The sequence below is a fragment of the Fulmarus glacialis genome, unplaced genomic scaffold (genome assembly GCF_000690835.1).
Source record: "Fulmarus glacialis isolate BGI_N327 unplaced genomic scaffold, ASM69083v1 scaffold1755, whole genome shotgun sequence".
NCBI classification, from domain to species: Eukaryota; Metazoa; Chordata; class Aves; order Procellariiformes; family Procellariidae; genus Fulmarus; species Fulmarus glacialis.
The window spans coordinates 25,196-45,680 of NW_009212213.1; the positions used below are offsets into that span (position 1 = coordinate 25,196).

Below are 20,485 nucleotides of genomic sequence, written 5' to 3' on the forward strand. Positions count from 1 at the left end.
GTGAGCAATTGCATTGTGCATCACTTATTTTGTATATTTTATCATTATCATTATTATTCTCCCTTTTCTGTTTTATTAAACTGTCTTTATCTCAACTCACGAGTTTTTCTCGCTCTTACCCTTCCGATTCTCTCCCCGTCCCACTGCGGGGGGGGGAGTGAGTGAGCGGCTGCGTGGTTGGTTAAACCACGACAGCAAGTCAGGAGGGCTCAACCTCAAGGTAGGTAATTTAACCTTCAGAGCCCCTTTGCAAGTGAAATGTCTTTAAATATTAGCTGGTGTAGGAAGTACTGAGGAGCCAAGAGAGGTCCACGCTGCTTGCTGAGCTGTGTCTAGGCACCGGCTGGGGGATGCTGGTTGACAAAGGCTGGGACTGTGCCATGTATGCTCAGTCGAACAGGATCATTTAGCGGCATGGATGTAGCCTTCGGGGACCTACGCCCAAGTCTTCTGGCCCAGTTCTATGAAATATTAAGGCTTCCAACTCCTGCTTAAACACTTTCCATTTGTATGCATGGGAAACTAATTGCCAATTACCTTGGTCTACCTGTGCCTTTGAGAAGAAGCACAGTGAAGGTCTGAAGTCTTTGGGTTGTTTTTGCTTTGAGAATCATACCGTTTCCCCATCTCATTCAACATCTCGGGTAAGCTGAACTCCTGGTAACAAAAAAAGGCCTTACCACGTGAAGGCACGTTTCCGTTGCAAGACAAAGAGAAAGCATCAGAAAGATGTTCATTTGTGCCTAACAATTCGCTTGCCATAGTAGCCTTTGCAATGTTTGTACTCTGAGGGAGGGGGAAATAATCAAGTATTTCTTTTGAATGCACAGCCCTGCTTCCTCGTGGCTGGCGTCTTTCTTAGCAGGTGAATTATTCCTAGCTATGGCCAAATTCTGTGTCAATTCTACCCTTTATACTAAATGTCAAGATTCAAAAGATTAGGTAATTATCAACACAAGCATTCTTTATACTCTTTATATTTCATGTACAACATGGTAAAACCAAACAAAACCTGCAGCAGTCCTGGAGGATCAGATAAAGATAAGGGATTGTATTCTTGCATGTCCCCAGATTCGAGCATCTGGACTGTGGCTGTGCCGCACTCATACCTCCTGGTTTCAGTCCTGCTTCTGCAGCCGACTATTGGGTCTGGTCTTCAGGTGACCCGGCCTGAACGTTTCCTCCTCCCAGTTCAGCATCAGCAAGGGTGTAGCTTCTTCGCTGCATGGCTAAATATTGGCCTCTTGTGCACTTGCCCAGATACTGGTTTTGCTGGGGGAAGGGGAAAGGAGGGCAGTACCACTTCTTGGTACCGCTGTCGGTGTTGCCAACATGCCCTGGGCTCCGTGAGGGGAGAAGGGTGAACTCTGCTGACAAAAAGCTGCTGGTCCTTGCTCAGCATCCCATGGTTGCTTCTCTTAAGTTGTCGTTCACGCTTTCCCTCCCCTTACGTCCAACAGCAAACCCCATGCAGGACTGCGAGGTGTGTGGCTGCAGCCAGGGCTAGTGGGCAGCTGAAGCACAGCGGAGGGTACTGGGGAGCAGGAGACATGCCAGTGCCAAATGGTGGAGACTGGGGCAGTTGCTTGACATGGAACTGGGAGTCTTGGGGAGAATTGTGCACATCAGACAGAAGCAACGAGAGCGGCTTGGGAAATGGCAGTGAGGCAGTTCATTTGAGTTAGACTTTTGGATGAAATCTGTTTTCCAAGCAGATGTCATTGTTTTCAAGTGGTTTGGTGTTGTGGGGTTTTTTTTTGTTTTTATTTATTTTTTTTTTAAATTTTAGAAATGTTAAATGCACTGACATCTCTTTTGCTATGTTCTGGCACTGAGAGGGAAGCAGTCCAGGAAAGAGCCCCAAAACTGCTGCCCAACATAAATGTGTCTTACGAGTCTGATATCACCTGAGTACCAAAAACAAGAATGCAAAAAGAGTGGTTGAAAAAAGATTTGTGACTTGAATAGGATTTATTTGATGTTAAGGGGGAAAAAAAAAAAAAAGAAAAAAGAACAGTTTCTATAATAAGATAAATTAGTCCTGTTAGCAAAGACTGTGTTACAAAAAATAACAGGAAAAAGCATGATATATTCTGACTGATATACATGTCAAATTACCAAATAACTGCTATTTTGCATGGGGTGATGGGAAGAATGAATTCTCTGGATACTGTAAAATGAAGAATTAATTCTGAATGATGTGCAAAGTCTTTCTAAAGGCTGAGACATGGCCTTCATCTTTTGCTGTTTTTTTCTCTTCTGTGCATATGGTTTCTTTACAGTACTGCCAAAATATCCCTGTTGCTCAGCAACAGCAAGCTGAAATAGCACCAGTCGGAGGGAATCTGCTGATTTACATTGGTCATAAAGTGTCTACTCTTACCTGAGTGCAGATTTTGACCTAAGAGTGAAAGCTAGCCTTCGTAGGTTTGCCTCTCTGGGGCACACATGGTCCTGGGTGGGGAGATAGTTCAAACACCAAAAGATCTCCTTTTCCATCACAGTTTGAGAGATGGAGAGGTGCATCCTCTGGACAGAACATGACCTTGTCTAACCCCAATCTGGGGTTCAGCATCTCCCCTAGGAACGAGTCCTCATCTGGTCTCGAGGAGGTTTGCAGCCCCGACTGTAGCTCTGCAGGCACAACACCGTGCCTTTGGCTGATGGTACCTCCTGTACAGAGGCAGACTTTGCACTTGTACATTTAAGAAGAGATTGATACAGCAAGATGCCGTAAGTACAAAGAGCAGAAGTTAGAAGTTTCCTAAGTATCCCCCATACACTGGTTTCATAATTTTGTTTTCCAGCATCTTCTAGACTGCTTATTTAAGAGATAATCTATCTTTGGAAGAGTTTAGTGATGATAAATAGAGGAAATCTTATACCAAACTCAAAGAAGTACGAGTATTTGTTTTAAAAACCAAATCCACACAATATTATGTAGGTATTTATGAAATGGTACATTTTTACAAGTGATCTCTGGAGTGTCAGTCATATGAAATACTGTCAAACATCTGAAAACCTAACACTTCACCGGAAAATACTGCCAGCAGTTCATCCCAAATATTTTTCACTCAGATCTTTTTGGTGTTCATAAAAAGAAATGAGTTTTTTTCCCAACCTCAAAAATCAGCGGTAGCGCTATTCACTGGCTGCTTTTTATTTCCTCTGCTACAAGAGGAACAGGTTTTGTTCCGCTTTACGAGGAGCGACATTGCTGCACGTAGGCTAATGCCAACTGAAGGACCTGAGCACATGGAGTATTTGTGGTGAAGATGTCAGCTTCATCATGAGATGAAGTATCTCGATAAGCCAGGCAGAAAGGTGGCTGAATTAACATCCATTGAGGTGACCGGCACTGTTGGGTGCAAGGTCAGCTTCCTCCTTCCCTACCTGCAGACCCCGGGAGCCTGTGCAGCGGTGGCACAAGGCTGGTCTGCTGCAGAGCTCTGCTGCGTCCACCAGTCCTCCAACCATCCTCTTCCCATCGCGGTGTGGAGGGAGATGGCAGAGCAGCAACTTCGGCAGCAGACTGGGACAGTGCACCGTTTTGCTGCTTGACATTTGTGGGCTGAGGGGAATGGTGTAGGGAGAGAGGTCAAGAAGATCAGCTTGAATTAGTCCTAGTTGTGCATCGACTGAACCGAGCCATTTTATTGCATAGGAAAGGGACAGCAATGACTTTGCTGTTGTCCCCTCCTTTGCAAACCCATGACCAAGTTCGAGTATTAAGAAAAATCATGAGATTAACATAAAATCATGAAACTACTTTTTTTTTTTTTTGTAGAAAAAGATTATTTTCACTGGCATTTGCTTTCTTGGACTTGGGTTTACAGGCTTCTCTCTGCAACTGGGTAGGCCTGAAACATTTTTTTTTCATGAAATGTTAGAACCTAGTGCAAACTAAAACATCCAAGAGCTGGGGCTTATAAACACCCCTCCCCCCGCCATTATTGTGATTTTTACCACAAGTCTTGCAAGCGTTAGCGACACTGCCTGCAATTTATCTGTGTCCATCTCCTGTGTGATGATTGCTAGTGCACATCTCTCTCCACCGGGCTTGAGAGATCCTCCAGGCAGAATTCTTCACCACCTATTTTCTATTTAACAAAGGGTACTCTTTATTCCACTTCTCTGCTATTATGAAACTCTCTAAGACGTATCCTATTGCCGTTGTAAGCTGGTTTTAGTCATTCGTTAGGAGTCCCATCAGATGCTGAGAGATGCTCTGCTCTTTATTGCTTTATATCCGGTTGCTGTGACTTGGATTTCACAAAAGGATCTTTTTTTTTTTTTTTTTTTTTTCTTTTCAATTTCTAAGTCATTTCCCCACTGCTTAAAATTCATGTCTTTTCAGGCATATGTGCTTTTAAATCATTACAGACTGGTCTTGGGAACTGTCCTTCCAGCACAGTTCTATCTAATCGGGATAGAACAAATGAATGTGGTAGAAAAAGTCTCTCCACTTTTTTCTTGGTAGCACACAAATTACGTTTTTTGGGGAAACACCTTGCACTTTTCCCTTAAAATCTGCAAAGTATCTCTCTTCTTGGGTCTTTATACCTCACGGCAAGACTGCTGATGTTTCTTCATCTTCAGATAATAAGCTCGGTTGGCTTCTGGGTAGGTGACTTTGGAGAGCGGTAGCTTGTAGATGGCAGAGTTGTTTGTGGTTATTAACAGGAAGGTCAGTGCAGACAAGCAAAAAGACCAGGTTCCCGATGGCACCCCAAGCTGCAAAGAAGAATACAAACCACATATTTACTCTGTGTCTTTCTTTCATTTGATCCCCCCAGCCCTTGAACAAAACTCAGAGCCAGGCAGCTTGGAACAAGCTTTCTCAAGGAAGTCTTGGCTTGGTTTTGCATGAAGTCTCTCCCTGGGGAGGCAGGATTTCTTTATGAGATCTTGACATTGTGCATTAACCTGCAACATCTACCAGCTCTGGTGAGAAGGCTGCCTTCTCTATGTGCATCTGCAGTGGTGTTGGATGGAGATGAGATAGGAGTTGATGGAGATGAGGTAGGAGTGGATACCAGAAGCATTCAGCTTTTCCCTGGGCAGTTGTACTGACTGTCTTTTGGCACTTGGGCAAAGCAATTAAACCAAATTTGATATTTCTTTACACATGTAGAGGGCCCTTTTCTCAATCACTTCAGGCACAAAGTATAAATATGTAATTCTCTCAAAGGTGTTGAGAGCTGAGCTGTGGAAGTTCATGCAAGTTCCAAGGATGAAAAGTGGTAGGTGATGATTGTAAGTGGCCTCTTTCAGTGGAAACCACACCAAACCCCTGGGCAGATAGTGTCCCCTCTCCTGGATCACTTCTGCCTTGTTGGACTGAGTTGTTCTCTGCGTCTTGGTGTTTTGCCTGACAAGCCAGGAAAATATATAGTGTTCAAATCTGTTGTTGGAAACAAGACCTTAGCTGATACTTACCACAGACAACATGTTAGTCACTGTTGCTCCCAGGTAGGCACTGAAGAGCGCTGTGAAAAAGAAAGGTAGTTCCTGGTGAGTTCGGCTGCTCATGGAGAAGAACAGCAAGGACAAACACCTCTCACGCTGCCTTGGGTAGCTCAACCAGCGTTTATGTCCATGTCTGGACAACCCCCTCTTAAAGCTCTTTCCTTTGCACTGTGTTCCCTCCAATCTGGAGCTCATGGAAAGGACAAAACAAAAAAAGAACTGGAGTGATGAAAAATGTGACTATGGCAACAGAGGCTTTTGAAAAATGCACTGACGTGGAAAATATGTAGCTTGATGGATGGGGTTAAATAGGAAAATAACCCTTCCATCCCCATCTCTTCTGCCTCTAGGGCTAGAATGTGGGTCAATGAGATACAAAGCTAAGTCTTTTTTATATGAGTACTGAATGAGCAATAGTTTCACTCCCAGCTCACTCTGATATTGAAATTTCATATGGAATTGCCTTATAAATAATTCTTCAATCATTCTGTGTTGCCTAGCTCATGCCTTTGGTATTCATTTCAATAGACTGGGGAAACTGTACTGTCTAACTACAGATGCGAACTGATTTTGAGCTCCAGTTTTCTCAAAGTTTAGATACGTCCTTCTCCAAAGAAGGAATTTGAACTGGTATCTATGGTTGGAAAAACCAATATGATTCATCCAGCAATGTCCTTCTCCAAAGAAGGAATTTGAGCTGGTATCTATGATTGGAAAAACCAATATGATTCATCCAGCAATGTTGAACAAACACAATTAATGCCTCAAAACTAAGCATCTAATTTCAAAGATCTCAGTTAATCAGTGTCCACTGATTGCATCTCTTGTTTTGAACACAACTCTTGGCTGAAAGCGAAAGCACTGCTTTTATTTTGTCAGGGTACGTTAGAGCAATGTCTCCAACATCCGGCTCCATCATTCGTCAGTCTCGCCTAAGTCCATCTGCCTGTCTAGAGGTGGCCATCTGGCTTCAGCCCACCTCCAGCATAACTCCATCTTGTCTCACTTCAAAAGGAAACACGGCAGTAGTGAAAAATCCATAGGGTACATACCACAGGCAATTGCCAGCAAATGTGTCTGCCAGGTGAAAGCGTAGAACATGCCTCCGATCGCAACGCATGAGAGGGAGCTGTTGTAGCCCCACAAGCCGGAGTAGATCTTGCTAAAAGGTGTTGCTAAGCTCAGTGCTGCAAAATAAGTCAAAGATGTGTCATTCCTTGGCCAAAGAGATGAAAGCAGCTAGAAATGGCATGAATTCAACTTTTTAGGGCTCTAGCCTGCATACGTACACCGAGTTCCTATTTGTGGTTGTGTTGCTACTGTCTAAGACTAAAGACACTTTAATGCAATCGTGGCAGAATTTCCTTGGTGCTGCTGAGCTGAATTTGGCCATACGATTTCAGCAGAAGATATATGAGTGAACGAGCGCACGTGTGAACTCTAAATGCATCCCTGAGGCCTGCGCATTCAGACTGATGGCTATGGCTTTTATTAAGCTGCTCCTAAAACCATCAAATATATTCAGAAACGAAGTATTTCATGATAAAAATTCATTTCAACCAAAAATACTCTTCTTTCTTCTGAAGATTTCCTCCATCATAAAATAAGGTAAGAGAATGGGGAAGTTAATCAAAAGAATTCTTAAAACAGAAGTGTATATATGTTTTTTTTTTTTTAAGCAGTCATTCTCCAATGGAAGAAACATTTGTGACTGTAAATGCTCCATTCATTGCAGTTCATCTTTTATTCTCCATGCTTTTATATAAATCTGTGACACAAGTCAAATCCTTACCTGCCAGCATCCCCACTGCTGATCCAATTGCTGCGTGTAGACAAATGAGCGGAGAAGAGATAAATAAAGCAATTAGGAAAATTCCCCCAGTCCAGGGGTTATCGCAGCCATAAACCTGACCCACCCCGACTGGAATGGATTGCAGGAGCTGCAGGAATTAAAAAAAAAAAAAAAAAAAAGGCCAATTTGTTATTGGCTTTGTAATGTCATTTTTTTCTTTTTTTTAAGCCTATTTTTCTTGGCCAGGTTCATCTTCAGCATTTGTTGGATGCAGTCTCTCTTTCTGGACTGTCAGTGGAAAGTCTGAACACTTCTTGGGGGACAGCAGGGCATTTCCACAGGGTTTCCCGTTCGATGAAAATGAGTCATGCCTTGTTCCCTCGCCATGAGCTCCTTTGCTGGGTTTTTGTTCTAATATCAAAGGTAAATGTCTTTTGTGAAAGGATTTGGAAGGGTTTGCACATCATCTTTACACGTGCTGCTGACTTGGCCATTTTTGCATGCTGTTACGGAGCATGATAGTGAATCTAGGAAATGGAAGTGCTCAGGTAGATGATGCCTTTGAGAAGATATTTGCCTTTGAGTGGGCAGATCTGAGGATGAAATGGCCAATAATGGCTTGGCCAGAATTACAAGGCTTTACTCAGGTAAGGCTATATCCCTGATGTGTTTATATACCTCAAACTCCCTTGGGATTCATTAAGAATATTAATGAGAGTTGCTGGGTTGGTGGGACAGAGCCCAACTTGGTTACAGCTTAGAGATGGTTTTAAGACACTTTTTGTCAAAATGTGGTGTTCCTCCATGTGGAACAGTTTATTTATGGTCCCCCTAAAATTATGCACCATGGTGAACATTCTTTTAGAAATGTCACTCGTGTGGATTGCTATTTAGTGTCAATTAACTTCCTTTTCTTAATCACTCCCTGGGAACCCCTTAAAAGAGTCCACTGAGCCTTAGGAGAAAGCTATTACTCTAGTCGCTATGTTGTTTACCGTGCTATGCAGGAGAATAAATTCTTATTTTTTGAAAGGTCCTACTTGAATATTAACTAAAAATATGTGAACATGTGCCTGCACCCAAGTTTGTAACCATTCTTCCATAGTAACATCTGCTTGCTCATTTCTAATCAGAAAGATGCAATTTTAAAAACACAGCACACCCTACGTGGAAAAATAAAATTAACCTGTGAGTTAACTGGTAGTCTCAGCACAACCTTATCTATGGGGCGCTGATCAGGATACGCGCAGTAATGGGTAATTAGATTCTAGAGGCTCTTGGAAGATTATAATTTAGATCCAACGGTAAATGAAAGATACCACATATCAAAAAGATTCTTACTTTCAAGCTATCAAAAATGTCAATTCCTAGAGTAAACCTTTATGTTTTGGATAATAGCTATCTTATAAATGCAATTTTGTATTGCCAGGCCATAATGCAGTAACATAAAGGAAGATAACATGATTCTATAGTGGTTTTCTTTGTAAATGGGGAAGGCTGTTATCTTTAGGGCATCCTACCATCGGCATTTCAACATCCGTCCAGGTGATGTTTGGTGTTGCTGTTGCAGGCTGAATGTCAGTTGTAGGGAAGAAGAGGTTATGGGGTCCCGATGCAGCCAGATAGAGGGTCAAGGCCAAGTTGAAAGGCAAGGTGAAAACAGGCAGATCCCACTTACAAAAGACTGAGCCTAAAGCGCTGGTGAAAACAGGGCTGAAAGAAGAACAAAATGGTCTCACTAGGAGCTTCTCAGCTAGGCAAAAAAACCCCAAACCCAACAAAAAAACCCAAAACCCAACAAAAAAAACAACTGCAGGACATTCACTCTTTTTTTTTTTTTTTTTTTTTTTAAAAAAAAAAGCTGTTTAATTTCCTCAGTCTTTCTGATAAAATCAGAGATATGTTAGGGTCACTCCGTAAATTTCTTACCCTTCCCAGGGCAGTTAGCAATGTACAGATTCCTGTCATGTTATGCAATATATGGGGTGAATTTGGTGACCATGAAGGAGCCAAGATCCTCTACTCATGTGGAGAATCCAGTGATTTAATGGAGTTATTCCACAGCTCAGTCTCAGTATTTGTTTTTTTTTTTCTTTTTTTTTTGGTGCTTGAAGTGGACTGAATTTAGGACACCCGTGCCAGGTCTGAGTGATCTGTGAAGGTGGCTGTGTGTCCTTGTTCAAGCTTATGGATCAGAAGTAAAGGCTGACATCAAAGGTGTGCTTATTAAAGTGAGTATAACACTACATGAACTTCAGGCACACAATTGATATGTGTGGTTTAGCAAACTCCAAGTAGACATTTGGGGGTGAAAGACCAGCTTTCAAAATTTTTGCTGTCCAAATACCTAGTGTATGGTGTCGTATATATGAGTAAAGCATTATTAGTTTTTGTTTTCATTAACATCAACCATCACGTCTTGGGACCACTGAACAGCTTCTGTGCCTGGAGAGGTAAAATTTCATGACATTTTTATATGGTGGCTTAAATAGATGAAACACTTGTGGCTGATGGTGGTAGGGAATGGTTAAAATAATGTTCCTCTTGAAACAGAAATGAATTGATGCATCGCAGCAATATGGCTGACATTTAGGGCATTGAATTACATATGATCAGCCATCGATTCTTCCTTTTCCCCATTGGGTTTATTTGTGATTATGTGGGTATTTTATTTGTTTCGGGATTACATTCTAGTTTAAAAGTGCAACAGATTTAGTAGCACATATGTGCCACTTGTGTTTCTTTCCCATTGTAGTCTGTATAGTGCATAAAAATGCAACAGCTCAGTCTCAGTGTGGGTCACTGGGACTGGAATAAGAAGGAGAGGAGCCATCCGACTTACCATGTCACGGACACCAGTGCTACCGGCAGCAGAAGCCACCAGTGGTAGTCTCCCTTAGCAGAGAAGACGGCCATGAGCAATCCCACCAAGACCCCGTTATAGCCATACAGGCCTGCTGCAATGGCTGATCTGTGTGAAAGGAAAAACCATCTTGAAATGTCCTCCCCTGCGGGTGCTTGGCTTGCATCGTCCCCTCCCTCCCCACGCAGTTGTGACTCTGTGTGATGACGACCTGCCAGGGCTCGTGCACCGACCTTCAGTTCCACGTGCTTGAGTCCCATGTCCTCTCAGCCCCAGCTACCCCTTCTGCAGTTATGTCCAGTGTCCCTTTGCATCAGATGCAGCTGGTGGGAAGGTCTATCTGGTCCTACCAGACCAGATACATAGCCAGTGAAGGCTAGATGCATGCTTTTCATCCATCTCGCTTGTTTAACACATAAGTCAACATTGAAGTGACAGTCTGCTTTGGAAGGGGAAAAGGATGGACTTACCTGTCCTGACCCAGAATAAGTGCTGTTAAAGTTGAGACAACTGTTCCTAAACAGCCTGTGAGTGTCCACCACGGGTTCTGCACCAGGAAACCAGCAACTACAATAAGCCCACTGAGGGGATTGTTGACAAACATCACCTGGGATATCCCACGCAGCACCCAGTCAATAAACTGGATCATGAGAGGTTTATCTGGAAGAGATTAAATTAAATAATAATTTAAAAAAACCCCAAAAAACCAAAACCCAAAATGCACAGATGATACTGATTCCGGATGGTTTTTTTGAAACTCAGGAAGAGTTTTAGCAGTGGAACTTGGCAGCATGACTGAAGCAATGAATCAACAAGACTGTAAAACCTGACTGGGATTTATTATGGTCTATACTGAAGTCTTACAGCTGGAAAACTGAGATGAACAGTGTGCTTGCCAGAGTCCCCTGTTATAAAGTAGCCTGGACCAGTTTCATATGAACCAGCTAATTTATGATGTCTGTGCCTCAGATGGCAAATCGTGTGTATATCCTGTTGCTGATTTATTATGGGGACCAAACACACCTACCTATGTGTAATTTAACTTCACAGTGGTATTAGGCTTGACAGAAACTGCTCAGCAGAAAGGACAGGGAGTGTTATGAAGAATGGCAGAGCACAGAATAACCATCCCGGGTTATGTTCTGTGGGACTAAATTCGCTTTGTACATGGCATGTTGGAGGGAAATGTCATCTCAGTCATCCTCAAGATTTAAGCAATACGTGGATCTCTGTACAAAGCTGATTTTTTCCTACAAAATGGAAATAAATCAGGGCAAAGGTAGTTTCTGTAATACTTCAACTTGAATCATGTTACTCCTTTGATGTAGTTCTTCTTTGGAAACCCCTAATTAGTCATGATGAAATAGCTTTACCTTTTAGCCAGGCTCCAAATGCCTTCATGTCTCCAGTGATGTACCCAACAGCTCTGCAGACTCTCTTCCCAGCTTTGCTCAGTGGATTCTGCTTTGTGGGCTTTCTTTCCCCCTTGGTTTCTATCTTGACATCAACACTATTTTCCATGTTGATGTCTGACCCTTTAGTAAAATTCAAGGGAGAAAAAAAGAAAAGAGAATTTATTATAGTGCCTCTTACTGATTCCTGTTTATTTTCTCTACCACATATTATTGCTCACCACATGTTATTTTGGAGCCAGAAAGAGGAAAATCCTTACTCTGAACAGCTGATTCTCATGTCTCCATGAGCACATGGTCTCTTCATGTGCTCTTGGGATCCTGTGCTGTCCTTCCAGACTTTCATGCAGTCATAGATTTGAACACCAGAAGGAAGCACTGAGCCTTGTGTCATAGCGGTATTTCACCTGATTTTAACACCTGCTCAGCTATACCATGTTTTCAAGAAATCAAGCAGCTCTTGATTTAAAGGGTGACTTCAAGAAGAGCAAGACAGCATTAGGAGACACTGGCTTCACAGAAGTTAAAGCTTACCTCAAGATTCAAACTGAAGAAGTTGAACACAGAAGTTGGTAGAAGTTGAACCACAATCTAGGAAGATGCTTCAATGATTAAGTTTCCCCTGCTGCTTAACCCGTATTTCCAGTTTGAATTTATCCATCAGCCATCAATAATAGGTACTTAAAGTTAGGCTTATGGATCTCTATACAGTCAGCTACTGGGATCAGCTCAACCTTTCTCATGAGCATGGTCTTAGCTTGAGGGTTGTTCATGGTGCCTTACTCCATTATTCACATGTGTACATACATACATTTTTTTTCTGTGTTGAATTGTACTTTTAGCTGCCCCATCTTTAGAAGTACCCAGCACCGATTTAAGAGCTTAAAGGTCAAATTCAGAGTGCTAGCTTTCCATTCTACCTTAGTCATGTTGCCTCCTTCTCTCTGCCAGCTGCCCAGTAGGGCGTTACATGGTCTGCACTGGCCTTTGCTCTTCAGCATAAGACAAGATAGGTGACCACATGTTGGGACCTGTAGCAAGAAATCCTCAGGGACTAATGAAAAGACTCTTACTAAATTTAGCAGGCACTGTATCAAGACTTAAGTAAGGTAGGGGAGTGTTATAGGCCGAAGAGGTGTTTAGGCCTAAATAAGGTGTTTGGAGCATCCACGCAGGGCTGGCAGGGACAGGGTCCCCTATGGGAGATGTGCCCTTTGGATTAGGAGCTGCTGGAATACCCTTTTAACAGCTCTAGACAGCTTCAGTTAGGCACATGGATCAGAGACTTACACCTAACTGTAAACACTGGCGTTTAAAAACAATGTCCTACAGCAAATTCGTTGTTTAAGGGCCTATTCTCAGTGAATGAAGTCAGCAAATTTAAACCAGCCAAACCTTTCCCTGCAGTGTATTCAGTTTCCTGAAGAGTAGGACTAGTTCTAGTAATGGTCAAGACAAAGAAAACACAAGACAAGGTACGTTGTTGAGCGAATACAGAACCAGAGCTGCTTCAGGTCTCGCTGGTGAGCAACAGCTTGTGCAAGAAGTAAAGAATTTAGGTTGTGAGTTAACAGTCTAAATAAGATGATACAAGCATGTAATTATTGGAGTTAGTCCTCGACTCACTTGCAACTTCAGTAAAAGCCTTCATGGCAGCTGGGCAAGAGAATTCATACTTCAGAAGCAGAGGTGCTGAGCACTTAAGCTAAAGCAGCCTCCCCCCTGGGCATTACACTTGCAGACTCAGACATGTGGTTAAGCAGCTCTGAGTCTTTGTGGGGGAACGGCTGGTTAATGTACATCCTGGCATTTCTCCCTGTGTGTTATTGGAAGGCTGCTGGTGACATTTCAGGAAGCAGTTAATAGTTGCACAAATATTTTTTGCTTTCTGGAAGGGCCCTGCTAATGCAAGGATAGGTTCCACATGAAAGAGGGCGAAGACAGGACCAGTACATAGAAGTGTGTTGAATTTGACTTTGTGTAGGACACGAAGGCAAAGAGCTTAACTAGAGGAGGAAGAAAAGAAAAGGGTGAGAGTGTTGCTAGGGATGGTGTCTCGGTGCTGGAAGGCTTTTTCCTGGCTCAGTTATAATTCATTACCTTGATTCATTAACCTTCACTTTTCTCATATTTTATTCTGAAATAATGGAATAAGTGAATTGGATGCACTTTCAGTTAAATCAAAATTTCCAGCCAAGATAAATGCTCTTCATTTGGTGAAAGTGCATTTACATTTTCAATTTAAAGAATTTTCCTCTTTATGTAACTTAGGCTTTCTCTGTTGCTAATCCATAAAGTCAAGGGCTGTTGGATTTGCATTTGCAGAGCGATGTTGTGTGCCCTGTGCTAGCGTGCCCGATATGTTTCCCTGCTGGAAAACAGGGAAAACCCATGCTGGGTGAGGAGCTGTTTGCACCGCAGGAGTCTGCAGCGTGGGATGTAATGTGCATGTGAAAAAGTATCGGAGTCACTGTCTGGTCCACTCACACAGTGGAGAAGAAAATGGGTCAAGCTGGAGGCCCTAATTCATCAAACTTTGACGAATTGCTTTGCCATAGGAAGGCACTTAAGTGCATACTTAAGGCAGTACGGCACGGTACAAGTCTGAGGCTGCAGAAAGCCTTTGCTCTGGGTTTTCATGGGCACAAATGAAGTCAGCTCGATGCTGTTGGCACAGCGAAAAGACCAGGTGACCAGGTGAGTCACTTCCACCAACCCGGCTTGAACTTCACCCCCGATAAAGGCTGCGTCAAAGCCCTGCGTACCTGTTCTTCCAGAATATTCAAAATCACAGTGATTGGGGGGTGATCATGGGTACCTTCTGGCCAGGAGCGCTGGTCAAACTCAAGTTCATTATGTCCCTGTCTCTCAAGTGATGTGTATCTCTAGAGAGGGATCACATGAACTTTGGTTCATCTTCCCTATAAGCTTCTATATACTAAAGGGGAAGGAAATAATTACAAAACACCCCCATCACCTGCAGAGCAGGCTGGTATGTAATGGGTAGGCTAAGAGCACCCTTGGTTTCAGGTGGGGTCTTTGTGACACCGTAAAGACCCAAATTCAGTCCCATTGGCTTCACTGCCACCCCAAATCACATCCCAGGTGCTGCATGAGGGTGCCTCCTGTGTGGGGTGGTTGGGCCATCACCACAGCCGTGAGGCTTGTCCCAGCTGTCCAGGTGACTACTTCTACTTAGTTGTCCAAAGAAAGTATAAAGGAGCAGTGAACCACTTGGAAACCAGCACCAGCAAAGAATTTTTGGGGCATTTTAAATACTTTTTGGCATTGTAAGAAGCAGTAGCTGCCATATATGCTCAGATTAACGATCTGCTAACGCATTACCTTGTTTCAGGGAGCAGGCAATAGCAGCTATTTAAGAAAGGACAGAAGACAAATGGTGTCTCATCTCAGAATAATGGAGATGCTTGGAGAATTTTAAGACAGTGATGTTTGAATTTTAATTCAAGCTGAAGTGTGCGTGTTCTGAGGGGGATTGCATGAAGGCCAGTCTACAGCAGGTCTTTTGATGACCTGCTATTGAAGTTACGTTAACGTGCGGTTTTCAATCAAAGTGGGATTTTTTGCTTAGCGCACGAAGGAAATGGAAATAATTGTGAAAGGACTATTCTGCTGGAACAGAGTGCTTGGCTTCTGCAGGAGGGGAAGGATTTAGAAAAAAGTTTTTTATTCCTTATTTCTGTTAGTCTGGGAAAGTGTTTTTCAATCTCAGATTCTTAACTAAAGACTGTGTAAGTCCTGCTCCCAGACACACAGCTTGAAGTGCACTGCCTGATCTCATGTATGCTCTGGAGAGGCGCTCCAGAGAAGCGTTCGGTAGGAAACGCAGAGCGGGCGGCCGACGCTGGTGTGTAACTGGTGTGAGACAGGAGCAGCAGCAGGACCCAGGCAGAGCGAGTCTGAATGCCATTTTCATCTCGGTGGTGGAAGGACTGATTTGTGCTCTGCTGCAAGTGTAGAGGAGCTATTTAAAACTATTTTCCCATGGTGTACGGTGGAAAACGAGAGCTAGGTTTGGGGCACTTTCCCCAGTGATTCCAGATGTTCGCTGCCTCCCCTTGCCTACATATCTTTGTGCTGTTGGATAACATCTCTCTGTCATCCTTGCTAAGAATGCTCATGTAAGCAAGAAGGAAAGTTTTGCAGCTAGAAGTATCTAAATGCTTTTGTATCAGCTATGAAATGGAACCCGTGAGAATAGAAAAGAAAAAAAAAAAAAAAAGATGTTTCTCTTGCATGACAATGAAATCATCGCAGGGCCAAGAAGCTAATCTATTGTTTTTTTTAATCATCTTTTCAGAGTTAATAAATGTCCTGTAGCAAAGCCCTGATGTTATGCAACTTCACGTCTCCCTAAATCAATTTCTCTTCCACTTGTGTACACTTCTTCCATGTCACGCCATACCTACGGCATCTCAGTAATGCCTCGTTAAAGCTGCAGCGAAGCAGACTCCGCGCTGGTGCTGCACTCCTGCAACATCTGGCCTGCAAATACTTTTTTTTATTCACGTGCTGAAATGGAGACAAACCCGGTCACACATTCATTGCGTGTAACGCACGGTAAGAGTGGTGCTGTGCTTGCGGCTGGGAAAGGAACAGAGGCTTTCATTTGGCTAATTGTTTTAATACTCCCAGGTAATAGTTATTTCCAAGCTAATGCCTGTGTTGCTAGGTGTCGGGCTTTTATCTCTGAAAATGCAGGAAAATTATCTAGTACTTTCTCTTTCTGGAATTTTTCTCTCTCTCCCTGACAAAATTCAAGTTACTCTGTAAATCAAGAGGATTTAAATTACCCTGTGGTATTTGTTTGTCCAAGAAACTGCTACCGCACAATTACACTCATTGTATCTTGCATTCTCTGAATTGTTGCTGTGAAGCGTGCGGGCAGCCAGCTCTGCGGGCAGCCTGTTTTTAAAGGAATTCCTGCATCCAAGTACAATAGGAGGAAAGGGCCAGATTCTCAGCAGCTCTGATTCCAGCATAGCCTGTGTAATGTTACCAGGGTAAAGCTGGGTAAGTATAGCGTTGTGTTATGTATAGGAACACATGCATGCACAAGCACGCTCCCCAAAACAGAGATTATAATGCACTTGACCCTCACTGTAAAAAAAGTTCAGGTTTTCCCATAGAAGATACATTTCAAAGCAGTAGTTCAAAAGAAAGCTCATCCCTCAGATTCAAATATTCATTAAGCCCATTCGCAATTCAATTTTCAGAGATCTGTCTCTCGGGGACAGAGAAATCCAGAGATACTATCACATTAACTGCATATTATTACTGTCTGGGCATTTTTCATTTTGCAGAATAGAAAGGCAGTAAAAGAAGATGTTAAAGAGTTCCAGTTTGGTTTGGTTTTGGGTTTGTTTTTTTTTTTTCCTTTTTTCTCAAAGGTTCAGCCAACTGGGCTAAGCAGTACTAATAAATCCTCACCCTGCTAGAAAATTCTCAGTAATCGAAATTCCTGTGACATTCCCCAACCTCTGTGCCCCTCCTGAGCCTTAGCTGCTCTCACTCGGGAGGACTGTTCAAATGCTCTTCGTTAGGTGTTTTGGGGGAGAAGAAAGGTCCAGGTAAGGCGGTAAGTCAGTAACAGGGTGTGTGTTTATTGCTGTGCATTAAAAGGAACGAACCGAGTGCTCTTACCTCTCCGAGGAGTTCAGGGGTAGCTGTTGCTTTGCTGGCTGGGACAGAAGGGAAGCAGGGCTAAGAAAGTGGGAAAAAGAAAATGCCCCACCAGCTTATATAGGCTAGCGTGGCTCCTGTCCTGATATTACTAATTAGTCTGTTTCTCCTCCCACTTGGTGAGCTCCAAGCAAATGTTAAGAAGGTTCCCTCTTGAATTCTCCACCTTTCCTCTTGCTCTGTCCTTGGTCTTTTGCCAACAGCCTCTCCAAATGTCCTCTTCCCTGCTGCTTTTTTTTTTTTTGTTTTTTAACTAACTCTCCTTTAACTCTGTCTTTTCTCCTCCTCCACCTCTTAAAAGGACTCAAAGCGGACTCTCGGTATACCTGAGCTCGACCTCTCCAGCGTTATTCTCCTTATCCAAGACAGCTCAGCATCATTCCCTCTCAAAACACTGACCGGGGAGTGTGCATCACAGTGCGTCGTGTTCAGCAGCCTGTCGAGTTTTCCTGTTGCTGGGTAGTTTTTGGAGGCACTATTCTGTTAACACACCGGAGCGAAGGACCTGGTGACCTTCCCTTGTTTAATTGCTTTTTATCTGCTATTTGAGAAATTCAGGGGGTATTTTTCCTTCTTCTTCTTTTTCTTTTTTTTTTTTTTTTTTTTTTTTTTTTAAACGTGGCCTCCCAGTCTTGCTGTGAGGAATCTGGAATATCAGAAGTGTGGCATATTTGAGAGGTTTATAAGGCTGTGAAATCGTTGTGAAAGGCAGAGAAGAGGCTGGAGAGGGAAGTCTTGAGAAAGTGAATTATAGGAGAAAAGGGCACAGAAAAAGCTAGTGAACTTAAGGAACCTGTTAGGCTAATTTAAACCACAGTTTAATTCACTTTAGGACTCCTTTACAGTGATGGCTTAGAGAAGCAACCCTGCAACTTCACCCGAGTGCCAGAGTGAATGGTTCGTTGTTGAACCAGAACCCATCTAGCTTTATGACTTTGCTTCCTCCAGCCCTGTGGAAACAGCCTCAGCATCTATGTGAGCTGGAGTGACATTATTCTCACTGTGTTCATTCCCAGGGTGCCTCTCTTTTTTAATGGAGATGTTTTTAACAGGAGACTGGATTTTTTTTTTTTCCCCCCTAAGAGTAGGGTATCTGATAGCGGTTGTCAGCTTAGTGTTGCTGAATGAGCAAGGCTTCCTCTAATTAAGTAGGCACCAGCCGTTGTGAGTAAGATGCTGCCGTCCGCTGACTTTGCACCCAGTAGTACAGGTTACATGAAATTTTGCAGGGGAAGCTGCTTCACTCCAGCACAGTGAAATTTTTTCCCTTTACTATTAATTTCTCCTTGGACTGCCTTTGCTTTCTCACTGGTAAAATGAATCCTTACATCTCAAAGGTTGTAGCGAGGTGGGGGTTGGTCTCTTCTCCCAAGTAACCAGCGATAGGACGAGAGGAAATGGCCTCAAGTTGTGCCAAGGGAGGTTTAGATTGGACATCAGGAAAAACTTCTTTACTGAAAGAGTGGTCAGGCCTTGGAACAGGCTGCCCAGGGAAGTGGTGGAGTCACCATCCCTGGAAGTATTTAAAAGACGTGTAGATGAGGCGCTTAGGGACATGGTTTAGTGGGCATGGTGGTGTTGGGTTAACGGTTGGACTTGATGATCTTAGAGGTCTTTTCCAACCTTAATGATTCTATGATTCTATGATTCTAAAAGAAGGGGAATGCATTGGGTAATTTGGATGGGAGACCCTCATAGGGAATCTGATCGGATTGAGTTTTAGACTTCACATCTTTCACGTTTCAGGGATGCTCAGGCCTGGCCTCAAGTCATTTAAACCAGGATCTTTTCTGCTCTCTGTGAAAGGCATGCAGAGCAGGGGACAGGCAGGATTCGCTGTCGGGCTGTGCAGTCTCCATTTGCGGAGCGGTGGGGTGGCTCTTTCCTCCAGGGAACCAGATTCAGGAACGCCTTGTCCAATTCCGGCGCTTTAAAGAGGTTGTTGACACGTTGGAGGGTATTCACAAAAAAGCCACTGGCTTGCAGGTCTGTGATGGATGTCTTGGAGCGATGCTTTGTTTAGATTATCAGAGCTGGTTAATAAGTAACAGGATCACAGTCTGCTGATGCCTACGTGGGAATGAGGTCCCTGGCAGCAGCCGGCTCTGTGAACTAGAGGCAGAGCAGTGATGATCTCCACTGCCATGCGACGGGTTCACTGGATCATAGGTGCAGCCAGCTATGGGGAGGGTTTAACAACTACAGCAACTGCCTTAGGGGATCCCTAAATTTCCAACAATTACCTTCTGAAAAGGTCAGGGCCAGATCCCAGGTTGGGTGCTGGAGTCAGGTGCAGGAACGCCTGCCTGTGGCTGTGTGCCTTAGATGGCCAAAGCGCTCCTGGTTGCCTGAGGACTGCGATTCCCTGTAGGATTGGTGCAGAAGGGTGGGAATGATAGAAAACCTCCCAGGAGTAATTCAATCCATGCCAAGTCAGGTGCCCATCGTTAACCTCCAGTGCTGTGCACTTAAGGGCGTAGATATCTACTCTTGTCTTTTGGGCTTTGGGATTCAAGGTAGGAAGATTAAAACAGCAGAGGCCATTCCTCATCAAAAGGATCAAGATGTGCCATGTGCCTGTTATGTAGCTGTCGGGTACCATCTGCCTGGGAGTGGGCCACCAGCTCTGGGTGGGTTCTGGGTGGGCTCTGGGTGACCATGTAATGATGTGCAAACTGAGCATGCAGGTGACACAGGTGACTAGCAAGTTGCATCTTGATTTTAGGCATATGTGAAGACCACTTGGTGCTGAGGACAAGGCAGCTGGGTTGGTGTCTGGCACTTAAGTCCCGCATCATTAGGAGAGCTGGATCCATGGCTTAACTCATCAGCGGAGCTGGTTGATGCATTTCTGCCTGCTGTGCTCTGCAGGAAGGTGGCTCTGAGAATGCCCCTTGGACCGAGCCCGGTGGTTGACATGGTGAGAAGAGGCATTGGTGGTTGGATCCCAACCAGACTTAGTACCTGAGCTGTCCCAAAGAAATGAATGATCCCTGACTGTGTTAGCTCGCCAGGCAGGAGCTGTCTAGCTGGGTACAGCTCTGCCAGGAAAGACTCTTATGGCCCTAATCCAGCTTCACACGCTCTGTCTCCACACCTCTCTCAAGGCTCAGTGGCCTTCAAGAGGTGCATTGAAAACCACTTGGTAGCAGATTGCCATTATACTGCTGGTTTTGGCTGTGCTCCTCGGCTCAGGTTGCACTGCAGGGATTAGGTCTGCACAGGGAGCTACATCAGCTCTTGGAC

The 20,485-nt window shown here is 43.8% G+C and overlaps 1 protein-coding gene across 1 annotated transcript in view; it reads right to left on the reverse strand.

Annotated features, from left to right (window-relative positions):
- Positions 1 to 4,494: 4,494 nt before the first annotated feature.
- SLC14A2 (solute carrier family 14 (urea transporter), member 2) overlaps positions 4,495 to 20,485 on the reverse strand; it is a 37,924-nt gene continuing 21,933 nt past the window's right edge. The window contains exons 9-16 of the mRNA XM_009577784.1: positions 11,498 to 11,659; positions 10,595 to 10,784; positions 10,104 to 10,232; positions 8,782 to 8,974; positions 7,262 to 7,409; positions 6,522 to 6,656; positions 5,440 to 5,489; positions 4,495 to 4,734 (exon numbers count right to left, since the gene is read on the reverse strand). Of these exons, the coding sequence (XP_009576079.1) occupies positions 4,558 to 4,734; positions 5,440 to 5,489; positions 6,522 to 6,656; positions 7,262 to 7,409; positions 8,782 to 8,974; positions 10,104 to 10,232; positions 10,595 to 10,784; positions 11,498 to 11,659 (1,184 nt within the window). The 3' untranslated portion in view covers positions 4,495 to 4,557. The remainder of the gene's footprint in view (positions 4,735 to 5,439; positions 5,490 to 6,521; positions 6,657 to 7,261; positions 7,410 to 8,781; positions 8,975 to 10,103; positions 10,233 to 10,594; positions 10,785 to 11,497; positions 11,660 to 20,485) is intronic.